The sequence below is a fragment of the Neophocaena asiaeorientalis genome, unplaced genomic scaffold (assembly GCF_003031525.2).
Source record: "Neophocaena asiaeorientalis asiaeorientalis breed wild unplaced genomic scaffold, Neophocaena_asiaeorientalis_V1.1 scaffold119, whole genome shotgun sequence".
Classification (NCBI taxonomy): Eukaryota; Metazoa; Chordata; class Mammalia; order Artiodactyla; family Phocoenidae; genus Neophocaena; species Neophocaena asiaeorientalis.
The window spans coordinates 2,279,982-2,299,147 of NW_020175821.1; the positions used below are offsets into that span (position 1 = coordinate 2,279,982).

Sequence of the window (19,166 nt, forward strand, 5' to 3'; positions counted from 1 at the left end):
TTTGCCATCTTATATCAGTGCAGTTCCTAGAGCCTCAAAACAATTACATTAGTAACATCAGAGGTCACTGATCAAGGATCACCAAAACAAGTGTAATTATAATGAAAAAGTTTGAAATATTGTGAGAATTACCGAACTACAACACAAAGACATGAAGGGAGCATATGTTGCTGGAAAAAATGGTGCCAAGAGACTTGCTGGACGCCAGATTGCCACAAACCTTCAATCTATAAAAACTGCAGTATCTGCAAAGCACAATAAAGCCAAGTGCAATAGAATGAGGTATGTGAATGTCTTTTTCTTTAACCCAATTACATCAGCTTTATAGTTAAGTCTTAAAATCAGGTAGTGTAAGTCTATCAACTATGTTCTTTATCAAAGTTGTTTATTAAAGGACTATTCTAAGTCCTTTGTTTTCCATATAAATTTTAGAAACAACTCGCTAATTTCTACCAGAAGAAGCCTGTTGAGGTTTTGATTGGAACAGCATCAGATTTATAAATCAATCTGAGGAAAACTGTATCTTACCAACAGAGTCCTCTGATGCATGAAAACTGTGTACCTCTCCATTTACTTAGATCTTTTAAAGTGCTCTAAGCACTTTTTAGTATAAAGTGTTTTTTTTGCAACTTATCCTTAAGCATTTCATTTCTTTGTATGTTCTTTAAATGGTATTTTTAACTCCAATGTCCAGTTGTTCATTGGTATATATACAAATACACTGTATACTGACATTGTTGTATGCTGTAACCTCACTAAACTAACTTACAGTCCTAGTAGCTTTTTTGTAGATTCCCTAGAATTTCCCTATCTATGAAAAAGCCAATTTTATTTCTTCCTTTCCAACCTGGATGCATTTTCTTTTTCATGCCTTACTGCACTGGCTAGAATGTATGATGTTAAACAGACATGATGAAAGAGGACAATATTCCTCACTCCTAATCTCTGGGGAAAAGCACTCAGCACCATTAGTACATTGGCTGTAGAGGTTTTTTTTGTTTTTGTTTGCGTTATAATATTTATTTATTTATTTGGTTGTGACAGGTCTTAGTTGTGGCTCACGGGTTCCTTAGTTGTGGCATGTGAACTCTTACTTGCGGCATGCATGTGGGATCTAGTTCCCTGACCAGGGATCGAAACCAGGCCCCCTACATTGGGAGTGCAAAATCTTATCCACTGCGCCACCAGGGATGTCCCTGTAGAGTTTTTTATAGATGCTCCTTATCAGGTTGAGGAAGTCTCCTTCTATTCCTAGGGTGCTTAAGAACTTTTACCAGAAATGGATTTTGTCAATTTTTCAAAATATCTATTGAAATTATGGCATTTTTTAAAAAGTCTGTTACGGTAACGGTGAACTACAGTGATTATTTTCAGGTGTTAAATTAACCCTGCAGACCTGGAATAAACCCCACTAGGCCATGATGTACTTATCCTTCAAATATACTCTTGGATTTGATTTGCTAAATTTTCATTTATATATATATATATATATATATATATATATATACACACACACATACATATATATATTCATTCCTCAGGGATATTACTCTACCGTTCTATTGTAATGTCTTTTTCTGGTTTGAGTATCAGGGTAATGCTGGCCTCATAGAATAAAACCATTTTACGGAAGTGTTTGTGTAGACTCGATATTATTTCTTCCTTAAACAGTTTTGTAGAATTAACCATGAAGACATCTGGAACTGGTGTCATTATTGTGGGAGTTTTCACTACAAGTTCACAGGTACAGGGCTAAGCAATTATTTATTTCTTCTTAAGTGAGTCTGGTAGCTTTGTATCTTTCAAAAAATTTGTTCATTTCATCTAAATTGTCCAACTTATTGGCATAAAATTGTTCCTAATATTTCCTTATTATCCTTTTAAAGTCTGCAGTAATGTTACTTCTCATTCCTGATACTGGTAATTTTTGTGTTCTTTTTTCCTAATCAGTTTCCTACAGATATCAATTTTATTGATCTCTTTACATAAAGTTAACTCGTAGGTATACATCTCCAACAAAATTCTAAGTGGGCTGAGAAAGGAGGAACACCAGATTTGTAATCCTTTGTCATGGTACAACCCGCAGCTAAGCACAGTGCTTTTATATCAATACAGTATTTTTAGGCAAATGCAAGAGTAAACAGGTGATAAGAGTGAAGGCCAAATTGCAGAAATTGTATCTTACACAGTAGAAAAAACACAAAGACTTGGAAAACTTGGGTTCAAATCCCTACCGCAATGTGACCTTGAGGAAGAAGTCACTTAAACGCTCTAAGCACTCAGTTAGTGTATTTGTAAAATGGAGAAACCTCCTTATCACAAAAGGTTGCAAGATTTAAATGACATACCCTTATACAGTGCTCTTCACAAAGACTGTCTAATAACGTTAATATCCCTCTGTTCACATCAATGGATTAATGGGCCACTAATGGCAGAACAATTTTTAAGTCTATTACAATGACAAAAAAGCTATCATCAAATGCCTAGATTTCATGCATCAAAAACAATAATTTTTAATTTATACATTAACTACAGAATAAATACACAAACACGAAAAAAGTCAAGCTGTACAAAATGACACAAAAATGTAAGGCAAGTCTTCCACCATACCCAGTGTCACAGTCCCCACGACTGACTACTTGTAACCATTTGTGTTTAGTTTTGGTGGTTACCTCAATAATCCTAAATCAAACACTTTCCCCTCAACTCCATGATTTAGCAGTGGCTAAGGACTCAAGTGTGATGAAAGATAAGGAAATTAGCATCCTAAACCTACTCCACTTTTCATCTTCTGCCAGTTATAGAGCTACTTTCACATTGTCATGGTTTATAGCACTGATTTCTGTTCTAAAATTCTATTTGGAACTTTAGCAATTTGTATATGCCAATTCTAAAAATCAAAATACCAATACATTTGCTTACAAAATTATGCTTATGTGATCAATCCTTGTAGAATCAACTAATGTGACTGACCCCTTAGAGGAAGAAAATGTAATTCTATACCACTAAATTTGTTGAAACTGTCCAACAGATTCTCTTTTCTTATACTCTTAATTGCTCAAAATTTTACCAAAAATTGTATTGGTTCATAGTTGGACCATAATTTTCCTGTACAAATTTTTTCCTTTCAGTGTTCTTGTTTTTTTTTTAATTGATGAAGGTGGCATGAATCTTCACCTAAACATTAATCATCCAGGTTCTTAACCATGTCATTTCTTAAAATAAACCTAATATTCTCTTAAAGATAGTCTTCTAAGCATCTTTTGATTTTCTACTTTAGCTTTTTTTTTTTTTTTTTGCGGTACGCAGGCCTCTCACTGTTGTGGCCTCTCCCGTTGTGGGGCACAGGCTCCGGACGCGCAGGCTCAACGGCCATGGCTCACGGGCCCAGCCACTCCACGGCATGTGGGATCTTCCCAGACCGGGGCACAAACCTGTGTCCCCTGCATCGGCAGGCAGACTCTCAACCACTGCGCCACCAGGGAAGCCCTGATTTTCTACTTTAAATTAGACTACTTGCTTTCTAGTCTTGCTTTGTAGTTGTCATCCTAAGATTGTTTTCTCCCCCTCTTGGGCTGGGTCCACAATTCACTAGATGTTATCTCATGCTTCTTGAATTTTTTGTTTTCCATTTTCTGGAGCACAACCTCAAGAAATTCACCAGGAGACTGCAAGAGATCAACTTCCTACATCCTGATTGTATGTTTTAATATATCTCTATCTCATGCATAATTATAAATTATGATTTATAATTTGGCCAAGAATGCTAGGTTAAAAATTCATCCAATCCCCACTTGACTCTAATTTTTTGTTTGGGGGGGGGCTTAGTCGGGTCTTAGTTGCATCACACAGGATCTTTCATTGCAGTGCGCAGGCTCCTCGCTGTGGCACGTGGGCTTCTCTCTAGTTGTGGTGCGTGAGCTCCAGAGCGAGTGGGCTCTGTAGTTGTGGCGCACGGGCTTCCAGTTGCCCCAAGGCATACGGGATCCTCCCCGACGAGGGACTGAACCTGCATCCCCTGCATTGGAAGGCGAATGCTCAACCACTGGACCACTAGGGAAGTCCCTAGACTCTGATTTTAGAAACAATGATGCAAACGTCCAGTGTTACTTTGATATCAAACTGATTCTAAATCCTTCCTAGGAAAAGTGCCTTCTCTTTAAAAGAGTTCAGGATATCTTCTTCACCCTCAATGCTCTGAAACGTCAGAAGATTGTGTCTAGATAGAGTCACCTTAAAATTATTTCTGCCTGGTATTCAGTGGGCCCTTTAAATCAGAAGTGTCATGTCCTTCAGCTCCGAGACATTTTCTACCATCATTTCTTTTTTTTTTTTTCTTTTTGGGCCATGCTGCACAGCATGCAGGATCTTAGTTCCCTGACCAGGGATCAAACCCTCACCCCCCGCAGTGGAAGCACGGAGTCTTAACCACTGGACCACCAGGGAAGTGCCTCCACCATCATTTCTTTGAGTAATTTCTCTCTTCCATTTCTCTCCTCACTTTCTCCAACTCCTTTAAATCCCAGCAATTTTTTTTCTCGTTTTCCTATCTTTTTGCAAAACATACTGATAAATTTCTTCAACTTCTTCCAGTTTTTGTATTTATTTTTGTTTGTTTGTTTTCGGTCTCAGCAACATTTCTGTCTCCAAGAACTCTTCGCTATTTCTACTCCTTTTACAGAGCAATCATAACACAATATCTTCCCTCCTTTCCTCACTGTCCCCTAACAGTACAAGAAAATTAACAGCTCCTAGAGCAGAGTAGACCATGTCTTTCAGTAAGGACTATACCAGTGAGAAAACCCAAATATACTATGCTGATTGGCTGCCTTCTGGAGTTTAACTCTGATTAAGACACAGGGTAAAGACTCTACCAAGAAAGCAAAGTAATAAACCTAACAGATACACAGTATTCCTACTGCTGTGGCTTTTGTAACTTATTTCTGTTGCTTTGAAATGGAAAAGTGTTGCTGTAAGTGCAGGATGGGAATTAACTCAATAAGGAGATATGGATAAAACTAAATTAATAATTTTGTATTATATTTCATTTTAAACCTTTTAAATCGTATTTACAGAAAGATCATTTAGGTATATGAAGGTAGTACCTTATTTAAACACTGAAATACCAATTAAAACAGCCTGGCGCTGGTCACAAAATGGACAGCAGAAACCAAAAACAGACCCAAACACTGGTATATTTTAATTTCCTGTATCACAGGTGACATTTTAAACCAGTAAGGAAAGTATTTATTCTCAACAAGTGATGGTACAACTAGCTAGCCATTTGGGGGAAAAATGAAGCTCTACGACAAATCTCACATCAAATAAATTCCAGATATATTAACAATTTAATTTTTAAGCCCATTTATTAATCTAAATATTTTAAAATCTTGAGGATAGAGAAGGATTTTCTAAAGAACCAAAACCTTAAAAAGAAGAGACCGCCAGATTTAATCTCTGATTTCCCTTTGTCAGGGGAGGTGGGAAGACCTTTGAACAAAATTAAAATATAAATTACAAAATTACAACCTGGAAAAAAATAAAACTCTTGGAAATATATGGGGAAAAAAACAAAGCCACTCCAATAAAAGTTAGCAAAGAATTTTAAAAAGCAATTTATAGAACAAAGTTTATGACAAATGGTCAATAAACCTATCACTGAAGAAATATAAATTTAAGACAAGACATCAATTTCTGCCTATTAGTTTGAATATCCAATGTTAAGAATATAGAAGTGGGCTTCCCTGGTGGCACAGTGGTTAAGAATCTGCCTGCCAATGCAGGGGACACGGGTTTGAGCCCTGGTCTGGGAAGATCCCACATGCCACAGAGCAACTAAGCCCGTGCACCACAACTACTGAGCCTGTGCTCTAGAGCCCACGAGCCCAATTACTGACCCCAGGCACATCTACTAAAGCCCACATGCTCTGGAGCCCGTGCTCCGCAACAAGAGAAGCCGCTGCAATGAGAAGCCCGCGCACTGCAACAAAGAGTAGCCCCCGCTCGCTGCAACTAGAAGAAAGCCCACGCGTAGCAAAGATGACCCAACACAGCCAGAAAAAAAAGAATATAGAAGTGGCACTATCCAACTACTGGTAAATGTGTAGTTGGTATAATTCTAGCAACATTTATAAATGTTTAGAAAGCACTCACTGTCACAGCAATTCCACTTTTAATAGCCTATACTGAACATGGATGTTCATCACCGTACTATTTGAAAACCCATAAAGGTTAAATGTCCAGCCAAAAGGACTGTAATAATAAGAAGGTATTAAAACTAAAATAGTAATATAGAGTTGCACTTGTTAATATGGAAAGCAGAACTGACTTTATGATATGAAATTTCTATAAGTTACCACATACACAGTAGTTCCATTTCTATAAAAATATATACATAGGCACACAAGTGGATTAATAGAAAATCTTGGAAGAATATACGTAAAAATATTAATTATCTAATCTAACTGAAGTACATGGCAAGCAATTAACAAATGTAAATATAAACTGCCAAAAATGGAATATTAATCCTCTAATAAACTAAGAAGCAAGGAACTCTTCAATTACATGGTAAAATTATAGTCAGTCTATTTAAACAAAATAAAAAGATACAATAGGAAGGAAAAAAAGTCAAAAATGAAATATGTAACTTGAATCTACATAACATTATACCAAAAAGGAAAAGCTTTTCAAAAGAGTACGTAATGCTCAACTCAGTTATGCCCTTATTCTGTCCCCAAATCTCCAAGCAACTGATGAGTGGCTCAAACCATGACCAGAAGGTCTTTCTGCAAACTTCTTCCTTTAGAAAATAAAATGACGTGTGCTGGCTGACTTGATTGTGGTAATTATTTCACAAAGTATACATATGTCAAATTACAATGTTGTACACTTTAAGTATGTGCAATTTGTCAAGTATACCTAAATTCAGCTTGGGGGAAAAAAAGAAAATGATGGATTACCATGATCATCTGTATATTCAAAGAACATGGGGATGTGAAGTGAGGGAGTGGGGGCAAGACACAGAAAAAAAGATGAAGCCTCAAAGGCATTCTGAAAATCCAAATAAGAGAATGATTCAAATTTAGCACAAAAAAGCTATCTTCAAGAGAAAATTTCAATTTAAAAAAAGGCATGTGTGCACAGTTTTGTGTATGTCGCACGTGCCATATAGAAAGAGCATTTTAAGGATAATAAGAAATTCTTATGAGATCACTGATTAGGATTAAAGTAAGTAATATTTGAAATACGTTTTCAAATAACCATACTTTTCCTCTTCTCTTTTTTTTTTTTTTTGGCCACACCGTGTGGCATGAGGGATCTTAGTTTCCCAACCAGGGATTGAACCCATGCCCCCTGCCTTGGAAGCAAAAAGTCTTAACCACTGAACCACCGGGTAAGTCCTGAAATAACCATACTTTTCTTAAAAAAAAAAAAAACTATACTATTTTAACTCTCAATCAATACTCACTGTATTCTAGCTTCTTTCTCTTCTTTTTCTCTTTCAATTGTTCTTCCTCCTCCCTGACTCCCTCTTCTTCTTCTCTTTGCTCCTCGCCCAAATTATCGTAAAATACTGGATCACGATGAGCAGTCTTCCTCTGGAAATGCTTAGTTTTGGATCCCCCTTTAACAAGTACAACTTTTCTTTTCAAACAAGTGCAGCCAAACATGCAGTCTGGTCGGCGGCAGTGAGCAGGCTGGCGCTTCTCCAAAGCTAGACTTGAACATACACAACCCAATCGACAGAAGTCATTGTTGCATGGAGGGGCTCGTTTCCTTATGATCGTGTGGATGGGTTTAGTTTTGAGAGATGCCTAAAGTTAAAGTAGAATATTATACATCTACTAAATCATCCCCAAACAACTTACAGTCATATACTGGTCTGCCTTCTCCAACTCTGAGCACTCAGTACTAACAGTACAAGATTAGTGCAGATTCAAAGGACAAATGATGAATATAAACAGAACTCTAAGCAATCTCCCACTCTAATGCATAGCACTGACAAGAAAGAGAATATTTTAATTCATTATGAGCCAAAATATCAACAAGGATGAATGTATTCTCAATAGAAATCATGCATAATGTTCTATAGCAAGGGTTGACAAACTTAAGGCCCATGGGCCAAATCCTAACTAAAGTTTCATTGGAACACAGCCAGGTTCACTCCTTTACATAACATCTATGGCATTAGAGTAGCAAAGCTGAGTAACTGCAACAGAGACTGTATGGCCTGCAAAGCCTAAAATATTTACTATCTGCCCCTTTACATAAATAGTTTACTGACCCCTGCTCTATGATAATTAATAAAAAGAGAACATTATAATACATGCATAAAAGTCTTTAGGAATGATTGATTATAAAGGACACAATCTGTATTTTGTCCCAATATCTGATGATCTTCAGCTCTAGAATTTAGTCACAGAATTTAAAAAATGGAAAGTACAGAAATTTCATGACAAAAAAATTACCCACGTGCTGCTGTATCATTTCACATGCACTGATGCTGCTAACATAGGTGAATCAACAATTAATGAAATTTTCTTAATATAAAATTTTATGAAAGACAAAAACTTTTTCTCTGTAGGTTTATAATTTGGGGGATTTTTCTGGAATTTAATACCATCTAAGCAGAGTTTTTAAAGCTGTTTTAACAAAATCAGTAAATGTACTTGACCACATGCTGGAGAATGAAATTAGGAAAGTTCAGAATGGCCAGCTGCCTTTACACAGGAGAGGGACAATTCAAAAGCACAATTGTACAGTCTCCCTCTGCTGGCAGGAGGAATCTACACATGGTGTCTAATTGATAAAGAAGAACAAACATGGAAGACATTTCCTTAGTTGTCACTAAGGTAACTAAAAGCCCCATCCTCCTGCCAAAAAGCCCCATTCCCATTTCTCCTGACTACCTAATTCTCTCTAGCCAAGACTAATATGCTTCTGGAAAACAACAGATACTTACTTGAGCCGTAAGCAGAGTTGTTAAGGATACATCTGCTCGCTCTTCAGTGATATAGGTCCTTGGTTTTCCTTCCCAAAGTGCACAGTCTTCCAGATCCATTAGCTTCACTTGAGATTTAGACAATCCTGGAGGGCGAGTGCCCTGTTGCTGCTGCTGCTGCTGCTGTTGGTGTGCCTGCCGCAAACTAATCTGCTTTGGAAATGTATTTTCATCTAAAGTTGGCACAACCAAGTTATTCACCCGATTTTCTGAGATGGTGGTTGAAGAATTCTTGGTAACCTTATCTCCCGGAATAGTATGACTATGTTTCTGCTTTGGTGAAACAGGGTATGGTAAAATGGATTTATAAGATGATTTAGTTCGGCCACTGAAAGGTGCCTGTTTGTTTTGAGACTTTGCCTTTCGAGAGACAGAGGGTACAGAATGAGGCTTCAAAGAGTAAGAGGTAGAAGGGGAAATGGTAGATTGCTTCTTCAGTACACTATCAAGTGTTCGAACATAGCTGGTACTCTTGGTGGGAAGCTGGTATACCACAGGAGATGTGGGAGCATTAGAAGAGAAACCCATGCTTGTTTCCATCAGCTTGCCTTCATTTTCCAAGTACTCATCCAGCTTATCACTGCAGAAAGCAGAACGGTTTTTCAACGAACCTTCTGAATTTCCACCTAGAAATAAAGAGACACAGATACTTAAATCCAGGACAGATCTTTATATATATAGAAAAATATACTTAAAAAGGCCAGGAGCAGGGGCTTCCCTGGTGGCGCAGTGGTTAAGAATCCGCCTGCCAATGCAGGGGACATGGGTTTGATCCCTGTTCCGGGAAGATCCCACATGTCACGGAGCAACTAAGCCCATGCGCCACAACTACTGAGCCCACGTGCCACAGCTACTGAAGCCCGCGCGTCTAGACCCCACGCTCTGCAACAAGAGAAGCCACCACAATGAGAAGCCCGCGCACCAGAACGAAGAGCAGCCCCCGCTCCCTGCCAACTACAGAAAGCCTGTGCGCAGCAACGAAGACCCAACGCAGCCAAAAATTAATTAAATTTTTTAAAAAAAGGCCAGGAGCATTAATTTATAAGCCACTAAATCTTCCAAACTATCCTTCCTCGGAAGTAAGGAAAAATATAAAATATAAAGCCAAGTAAAGACACTGAATGTCATATACTAATTACATTAAAGTCCGTTATCTAAAATTATCTTATTACATATATTTAACATTAATTTTGCAAAGTGCTAACAATAGTAATAATTAACACTAAGAGTCGACAACCTCTTAGGACCTTAGTATAGAGATGAGACATAAGTAAAAACATAAACGCAAAAACTATACTTAAATTTGACCTCAACAGAACACCAAGAGGTTACTTAAGGGATTGCAATACCTGAATTCTGACACAAAACACAAGGGAAGAGGATAAGGGCACCAGAAGAGGAGTATAAAATTTAGTTTTTATGGAACAAGAAAAAGCAAGTTTAGTAGAAAGACAAGCATTACACTATGATAACACTACAAAGATTCAAAGATGAGAAAAACTGTATTGGACAAATGGTAAATTTATCTGGCTAGAGTGTAACTGCAAACAAGTGTAATGGGAAAGGAAAAGCACTAAGAAAGGAGACCAATAAGCATACAGTCAAAATTCAGATTTTAGATTACATTTAGAAGTTTATTTTGAAGTACTACAATGCTATTGGGAATCACCATACAGCTCTGAAGTACACAGTTCTGAAATAATGCTTGAGAATGATGCTTTTTATACCTGTAGGAACCAAAAGGAAGTGCACTTTGAAAAGGCTGCAAGGATTATTTAAGCCTGATATGGTTAGTGACTGAACCCCAGGATGGGGACTATGGGACACAGAAAATGAACAAAAACAGCCAAGACAATTATTTTCAGTATATTTTAAAGCATGGAAAGGAGATAAAGAAAAACAACCAAGGCTTACTTTTAATAAAAGTCTTTGGCCACATGTTTCAGAATGTATTTATAAATTTTTAAAAAGCTGATTACCTTCATTCCTAGATGCAGAAGCACTATGAAACTTTCCCCTCCATCCCTTGATCTTGGTGAAGTCATTAGTCTTCCCTGTCCTAGAAACAAAGGGAAATCCAGCATCTATAAAAGAAAAGGTAAAAAAGATGATCAAAATTCTAGCAAGCCAATATTTAATATCTAATTAGCTACTAAAATTTCATCTAAAATGTATAAATCATCATTAAGACTCATCACTAGATAAAAGATCTACATTAGAGTACCCTATATGTCTGTAACAATGGTAGCATTTTATTTTTATCACAAATTTGTTTGACTTTACAAACGCTACGCACTCACCAGGTGAGGCAGGGTTGGTTCCTGTAAGGTTCCAGAAAGGAAAGCTAGTGGCTGGAGCCAAAGGTAGCTGTACTCCCAAGTATTTAAGATCAATACTCATTGCTGGATCCACTGAATTCAATTTTAAGCCAACTACAAGAAAAAAGGACCACAAATCATTTTGTTTTTTTTTAATCTTTGGTTGGGGGGTGGGGTGGGGTGAGGTAGGGGGATAATAGAGATCAAGAAAAAGTGGAGAACAGAAATGATGAAATAAAAATTGAAAGTGACAGATTTTAAGGTGGCCTCATGATCCTCACCTCCTGGGTATTACATATTTGCATACTCCTCCCCTTCCCTTCTTGAGTGTGGGTGAGGCCTGTGATTTGCTTCTGATGGAATGTAGCAAAAGGGGCAGGATGTACATACATGATTATGTGTATGTGATAATATAGGAGTAAGTATATCACCCACCCATCCTGCTAGAGCTACAAGGATATAAATTCTGCCAACAATCTGAGGGAAACTGGAAGCAGATCCCTCCCCAGTCAAGCCTTTGATGAGGAACCAGGTCTGACATCTTGATTGCAGCCTTGTGAGACCCTAAGAAGAGGACCCAGTTAAGCCATGCCCAAACACCTGACCCACAGAACTTTGAGACAGTAAATGTGTTGTTTTAAGGTACTAAGTTTGTGGGAATTTGTTAAGCAACAATAGATAACTAATACATAAACATAGCAGAATTCAGATCTTTTGTACTTTAACGCTTTGTAGCTGAGAGATTTCCTAGGACCTCTAATACAAACTTGCCATAGTCTGTGCTTCTGGCCTAATTAAGGCTACTAATTCTTTAGTTATTATTACTGATATTTATGGTTAATGGAGCCTATAAATACTATGGCTTATTTGTAGGTTAAGAGGCAATCTTTTGGGAAAACATTTATTTTACATCTTTTTTTTTTTTGGTTAACATTTTACATCTAAGATTTGTCTATGTTGACACATTTATCTCTGCATGATTTATTTTCACTGTTGTACACTATTCCAGATTATGAATTACTCCAATTTATTAACCATTCTCCTCGTAGTGAGAATTGTTTCCTATTTTAAACTATTACAAACAATGCTGCAGTATAACTGTACATCTTGTACAAGAATGTACATCACACACATGAACATGTATGAAAGCTTCTCTAGTGCACTGAGCTTTTCCTTATGGCATTTACCCAAGAGCGGAATTGCTATGTAATGGGATATGTTCATCTTCAATTTACTGGATACTCTGTTTGACATATATGTGGCTGCCCAAAATATTCTGAGAACCTTTCCTATAGCTATTACTTTTCCACATTATAACCCCCACCTCTTCAAGGAAGAGGTGTTAAAACACAGATGCAGCCATAAAAGGCTTCAATTTAGAAGAGAGCACCATGAGGAAAGGAATACTGTGCAGAACTGTATTAATGAGAGTGACAGTGTTTGGCCAAGTTAAGAACTTTTAGAGGTAAGAGTAACCAACATCCTAGCTGTAGTATACTGTGTTCAGTGTCCATATTGAAAATGGTGGTAATTGCCCAATGTTGTGAGATTGCTGGTATGAGCTCTTGGGGAATGTAATTTGGGCATTTTTCCTTTTCTCTGCCTCTCTGTAAGTCATCTGATATTCCTTAATAAATTCGTATTCTATTTCACCTATAGAGTGTATTCTCATGTTTGCGATTAAGAATTCTAACTGACACACCTAGTTATTCTGAATCCTTATGTAATGGCATATAAGAAAACAATGATTACATAACAAACTGGGATAAACATGAGGCTACTTATGGCTGGAGGCAACCAGTTCTACAGTTATTAATTTCCCTTGGTCTTGCCTGGCCACTCTGAGGAGATCAGTGTCTCAAGAGCATACCTGTCACACAATCATGGATAACCACATGCAACACTGCTCTAGTTGGGAAGCTGTTCACTAGATTGCCAAATTACTCTCCATTTATACTCCCCCCAATAGTGTAAGAGTTCTTGTTGATCCACATCCTCTCCAACATTTTATATCACTGGACTTTTAAAACTGTCCCAATCTTACTGGTATAAATCTATATCCTATTGTTCTTAAATTTGCATTTTTTCTGTTACCAGTGACAATCTTCTAATTTGGATTTCCTTGTTTGTGAATTACTGGCTTCATATTATTGAGCAAGAAAGTATTTAATTTAAATTTTAACAAAACTGAAACCAAAAGGAATTCAAAGCATCAACTACCGTAGTAATAACTACTACAAGTCATAGGTACAGGTTTCCAATAAAAAGCTTACATAGTACTGGTTTCCTAAAAGATGAAAACACTAGGCAGGTTACAAGCCACAAGTTCTTAAGGCTAATTTGTATATCCTCCACATAAATTAGTTTGTAATTCTAGTTCTTTAAAATAAATATCATTTTATCATGTGTATTTTAATCACATGTGATTAAAATTAACATCAATAAAATATTATTTCCTCATGTTTCAATCAACTGGGGAGAAAATAATATGAGTCAAAACAAGTGGTTTCTAATCTTGTCTTTGGGCTAAACTTCTCTTAGCTTCTGCTTCCTCATCAGTGAAATAATACCAATCCAAAAAATAATAGTATCAATCCACCACACTGAGTTTCACGTTTTAAGAAGTAACCGTGCCTTCTCTTTGAAATGCTCTGTAATATAGATGATGATAAAGATAAAAGACATTTCCCAGACCTCAAGGAGCTCTTGTGTTATGTTTTCCCAACTGATTCATTAGTAGTTACAATAGGATAAAATACTGTAAGAGGTAAAACAAATGATACTTGAAAAGCCCAAGGCAATCTGGTAAAACTTTACAGAGAGTGTAATTCTTAAATTAGAATAAGTAGGAATTAACTAGGAAAGGCAGAGAGGGAGAGTAGACTGAAACCAGAAAGCAAAATATTACAGAAATGCAAGTGAAACAGAATCCTAAACAAAGCATAAACTGAGATACTGTAGTGCCTTGAAAAGAGAAAAGTACTCTATTATTATTATAGACAAAAACTGCCAGAACAGCTGCCTACAGAGAAAGAAGAAAGGAATTAAGTCATTAAAAGTGTACCCATACAGCCAAATAGGTAGACAATCAAATTTAGAGACTGCTTCCCCCACATATCTTCTTGTCTGCATTTACTAATACTTTGAACTGCCACCTTCCCCCAAAAGTGATACCAAGTGATCCTAAAAACATCAACAAAAAGACCAAATTAATTTTAAATATACTTACAATTTTTTAAAGCCCTAAAGGTTGAGAGGTCAATGGCACATGGACACTGCTCAAAGTAATTCCCAATTTAGCTTACCTGCACATCTTGAAATGTTTGCCCTTCAAGAAAATCCTTCCCTGAATAATAGATATTTGAGACTCAGACTCAGTCGGTTTCATATGAATGATAATAACTTTATCTTGCAAAAATAAGATAGTTAAATAATTCTTAGCACATCCCCCAAAAAACATAAAACCTTTTCCACATGGTAGTTTAAACTAAATCATACGTCTGACTGCTTTTGCCTTTTCACCATATTAGGAGCAACTTCTTAAAGAAATATTATCACACCATTAAAAAAAAGACCCATAAAAGTAGAAACAAAAACAGATAACCCTCTAGGTTCAGAGCAGAGTCACCTAAGACAATAAACTGTAGCCAAAAATGCCTGCCTCTAGCTAAACCCACTTAAATAGGAGGTATCCACAAAAAAACACTCAGAGGAATGAACACCTATATAACTAGCCAACAATGAACAGAAAAATAGACATTTATATAAGAAAAACTCCAGCTAACCATTGATTTAACAGTACAGAGTATTTTTTAAGTAACTAAAGAGGCAGAGTGCTCTGGAAATATTATCATAAGGGAATTTAACATTAAAACTGACAGGAGTCCACACTGATATAAATAAATGATTGGATAAAAATGAGGGAGAAAAGAGAAATCTCTGGTTGCAGAAGAATGCCAAGTAGTTTATGCAGATACTCCATCCTCAAGAAAGTGGAGCATAACTTCCCACTCATTAAGTGTGGACTACACAGTGACTTCCAAAGAGTGCAACATAAAAAGTCAGTGACAAATCATGTTGATAATATGTACCCTTGATAAGGTGAGGTGAGAATGGCACTTTACCTCTGTTGTCTTCCTCCTATAAACATATAATCCCAGTCTAACCATGAGAAAAACATCAAACAAATCCCAACTGAGGGACATTCTACACAATACCTGACCAGTACTCCTCAAAATTGTCAAGGTAATTAAAAACAAAACAGTCTGAGAAACTGTCCCAGCCAACAAGATCCTAAGGAGACACAACTACTAAATGTAATGTGATTTCCTAGATGAGATCCTGGAACAAAAAAAATTAACTAAGGGAATTTGAATAAACTAAGGACTATAGTTAATAATAATATATCAATATTAGTTCACTAATTGTAACAAATGTACTGCCCTAATGTTAGATGTTAATAACAGGAGAAACTGTATGCTGAGTATATGGGAACTCTCTGTACTATGGTCCCAATTTTTCTGCAAATCTAAAACTTATCTAAAACAAAAAATTCACTTAACAATTAACATAGAATTAACTTGGTAGCAATGAAACAGAAAAGCTTTTACAAAAATACCTTTAAAGATCAAAAACATGATAATTTCAGGTTGATGGACTTAGAAAAGAAACTAATTTTGATGTAGCAAAGTATAGGAGAAAAAATATACTGTGGAAAACAAAATTAAGAATCTTATTTTATTTTAGCAACAAAACTATCAACAACAAGAACATTTTCTCAGGCTTAATCAACATTTCTTCCACAATTTCAAAGCAAGCTGAAAAAGCTTTTCAAGTTTTTCAAGCTTTTTTCATCTCAAAAACGTTTTGGATTTGTAGGTGCTTATTTTATAAAGAATAATGAAACTCTACAGTTGATGGAAAAGCAAAGAAATACGACACTACTGAATTGAAATTTAATAAATTACTTCAAGCATCAGTTTTTAGAAAGGGACCTGGAAGAATATTTTCATTATCTTCAGATACTTGGAGTTGGCACCATCAACTGATGTAGTAACCACCAGTTACTACAAATATTTAGCCAAACTAACTTAATTCTTTTAATATTTTAAGTCTTAAGAAGCAAAGGTTGGGGGATGGGGGAGACATCTGCCAAAGTAAAATAAAGAAAAAAATCCAAACTAGAACTCTACATCATATATTATGAACAGTGACACACGGATTACAGATTTAACTGTTTAAAAAAGTAAAACTATATAAGAATGTAGTTGGGGCTTCCCTGGTGGCGCAGTGGTTGGGAATCCGCCTTCCAATGCAGGGGACGCGGGTTCGTGCCCCGGTCCGGGAAGATCCCACATGCCGCGGAGCGGCTGGGCCCGTGGGCCACGGCTGCTGAGCCTGCGCGTCTGGAGCTTATGCTCCACAGCATGAGGGGCCACGACGGTGAGAGGCCCGCACACACAAAAAAAGAATGTTGTTGAATTAACTTTAACAATGTGAGGATTAATACAAGCTTGAACACCAAATGCATAATCTGTATGGCAGGTGAAAACTGATGCCTCACACACTTTTTTGCCCAAAAAACTGTATCAGCTGACACCACTTAAAACTGAAACACGTTACAAAAAAATACTGACTTTACCTTTTACAGAACAATAGGAATTTCTGAAAATACTGAGCCTACATTCCCATTTGACAATCCACTGATATGACTGCCCCTTTAGAACAGGAACCTATGCTCCAGCCCACCAGAGTCCAACACCATCCCCAAATTCAGGCTAATTTCACTTTACGTTACCTGCTTAGTTTCCATAAGCATTTGACTTTGAACACCCAATACACAAAAAGTTACAGATTTGACTAAAATGTCTATAAGGGAAGGAAAAAACTCAAACCTTACCCAAACAGGAAAAAATAAGCAAACAAACCAGAGCAAAAAGACCAGCAGGGAGCACTGAATATATTTAACTCTAGAACTAAGACTATAAAACAAATGGGGGATTAGGTTGAAAGAATGCAATACAAATGTTATAATATTTATATATTATCAGAGTACCTAAGGAAAAAAAGGAGAAGTGGGGGGAGAAAGGACAACTTAACTGATAGAGAAAATTATTTAAATAAAATAGCAGAAGTGAAAGCTTACGATAAATGACAGCAAACATTATTACCAGCAAGACTACTATGATGTGACTGTGATTTTCCATTACAATCCACAGTACCCAGTCCTTATCACTTGGATTGAAATTTGCATACTTTAAGATCACACTGTCACACAGTCCGTCATTAAAGCAAAAGTTCAAGTATCACCATCTAATTTAGAAACTGAATGGTTGTTTTATAAATCAGTGTTTTGTTTGTTGGCATACAATGCTTAGACTCTCATGAAAATTGACTAACAGTCAAAAACTCAATAAACTACTCCAAGAAGCACACCTAAAATCAAAGGTATAAGGAAAATAAAATTGGGGCATGGGCTTACAGTCATTCATTTACAGTGCAAATCGGAAAGTCAGTAGTTAACTATGATGGCAATAAGGATACTAAATTTTGCTATTTTAAAAAAAAGAATTAAATGATATGATCAAGGCCAAGATAAACTATGGCAACAAAATAGGTAATCATGAAAATTTTAAATTAAATCGCCAGCAAAATATGAAATATATAAAATTTTTACAGCCACACAATGAGACAGATAAGTATTCTTCTCTTTACAGTTAAATATATTACTAAGTATACCAGAAAAAGTAGGCTCTTCTCCTCCAAAAGCAAAACAAAAAACCTTCAAAAACCCCACAGAAACAAAAGCAACCAAAATTTAAAGTAAATAAAATGGGGTTATAAGAAAGAAAAGAGAAAACACCACTTTCTTATCATGATACGTTTTTTTAATGCATAATATATTAGCTTCACAACGATAAGACAGTATCTTCAGAGTTTGAAAGGTTTCTCTTAGGATAAAAAAGACCTAGATGTGTTTTTAAGCTAAGGGAAAGAATCATGCACAGAGAAAAGAGAAAAATGCAAGCTGAGAGAGGGGCTGAAAGAAATCAAATCAAGGATGGGGGAAAGGAGGAAAAACAGAAAAAAGAGGGGAAGGAGCAAAGGGAAGAGGGAAGAAGAGAAAGACAGGGGAAGGAGAGAACAGAACAAAATTAAAAATTGGCTTGTATATTTTTTAGAGAATTATACCTTCCTGAAGACCAGGATGTATGACCTGCTTGTGCCGCAAGGCCTTCAAATCTTCTATCAATTCCTTTTCCAACTGGGAAATTCTTGCTCTGCAACCTATTCAGAAAGCAATGATAAAATAAGCTACTATTACTACAGAAGAATACACATTGCATCTTTCACTTCTAGAGCCAAACTCCCAATATCTTCCTCTTTTTTACTATTATATAATACCTGGGTCATTTGTGGCTGATGCCTGAAGACTAGAGGATTCTTCTGTTGTTCCATCAACTGCATGAATATCTAGAGCTTCCTATATTAAAAAAAAGAAAAAAAAAGAAAAGGAAAGAGAAAAAGTAGTTCATATCACTTCTAAAGGTTTAAAAGTAAACTAGGAAGATTTTTTTTCATTTTCATACTTTTTGCTATTTTCTGAATGTTTTTTCACTTTGATACTTCTCACTTTAATAATGGGGGGGCAAAAAATTTAAAGATAATATACTCAGCTAACTGACTTAAAACTGTATTTATCATAACTTGTATATTTATCCAATTTATCATAACTTGTATACTGATTTCTTAGAGCCTGTGTAAAGACAGCTTACTCAGCAATTAACAAGGAGGAAGGAAAAGAACAGGCAGAGAGAATTCAACCTCTGTGTAGCTAATTTAGAAAG

At 36.3% G+C, this 19,166-nt stretch overlaps 1 protein-coding gene across 9 annotated transcripts in view; it reads right to left on the bottom strand.

The window, feature by feature from the left end:
* The window catches only part of MGA (MAX dimerization protein MGA), a 96,437-nt gene that overhangs the window by 39,235 nt on the left and 38,036 nt on the right, over positions 1-19,166 (bottom strand). For all 9 annotated transcript variants that reach the window (XM_024732351.1, XM_024732353.1, XM_024732356.1 and 6 more), the window contains exons 4-9: positions 18,724-18,802; positions 18,511-18,606; positions 11,302-11,433; positions 10,981-11,085; positions 8,963-9,627; positions 7,469-7,814 (exon numbers count right to left, since the gene is read on the bottom strand). In XM_024732351.1, coding sequence (XP_024588119.1) covers positions 7,469-7,814; positions 8,963-9,627; positions 10,981-11,085; positions 11,302-11,433; positions 18,511-18,606; positions 18,724-18,802 — 1,423 coding nt within the window. The remainder of the gene's footprint in view (positions 1-7,468; positions 7,815-8,962; positions 9,628-10,980; positions 11,086-11,301; positions 11,434-18,510; positions 18,607-18,723; positions 18,803-19,166) is intronic.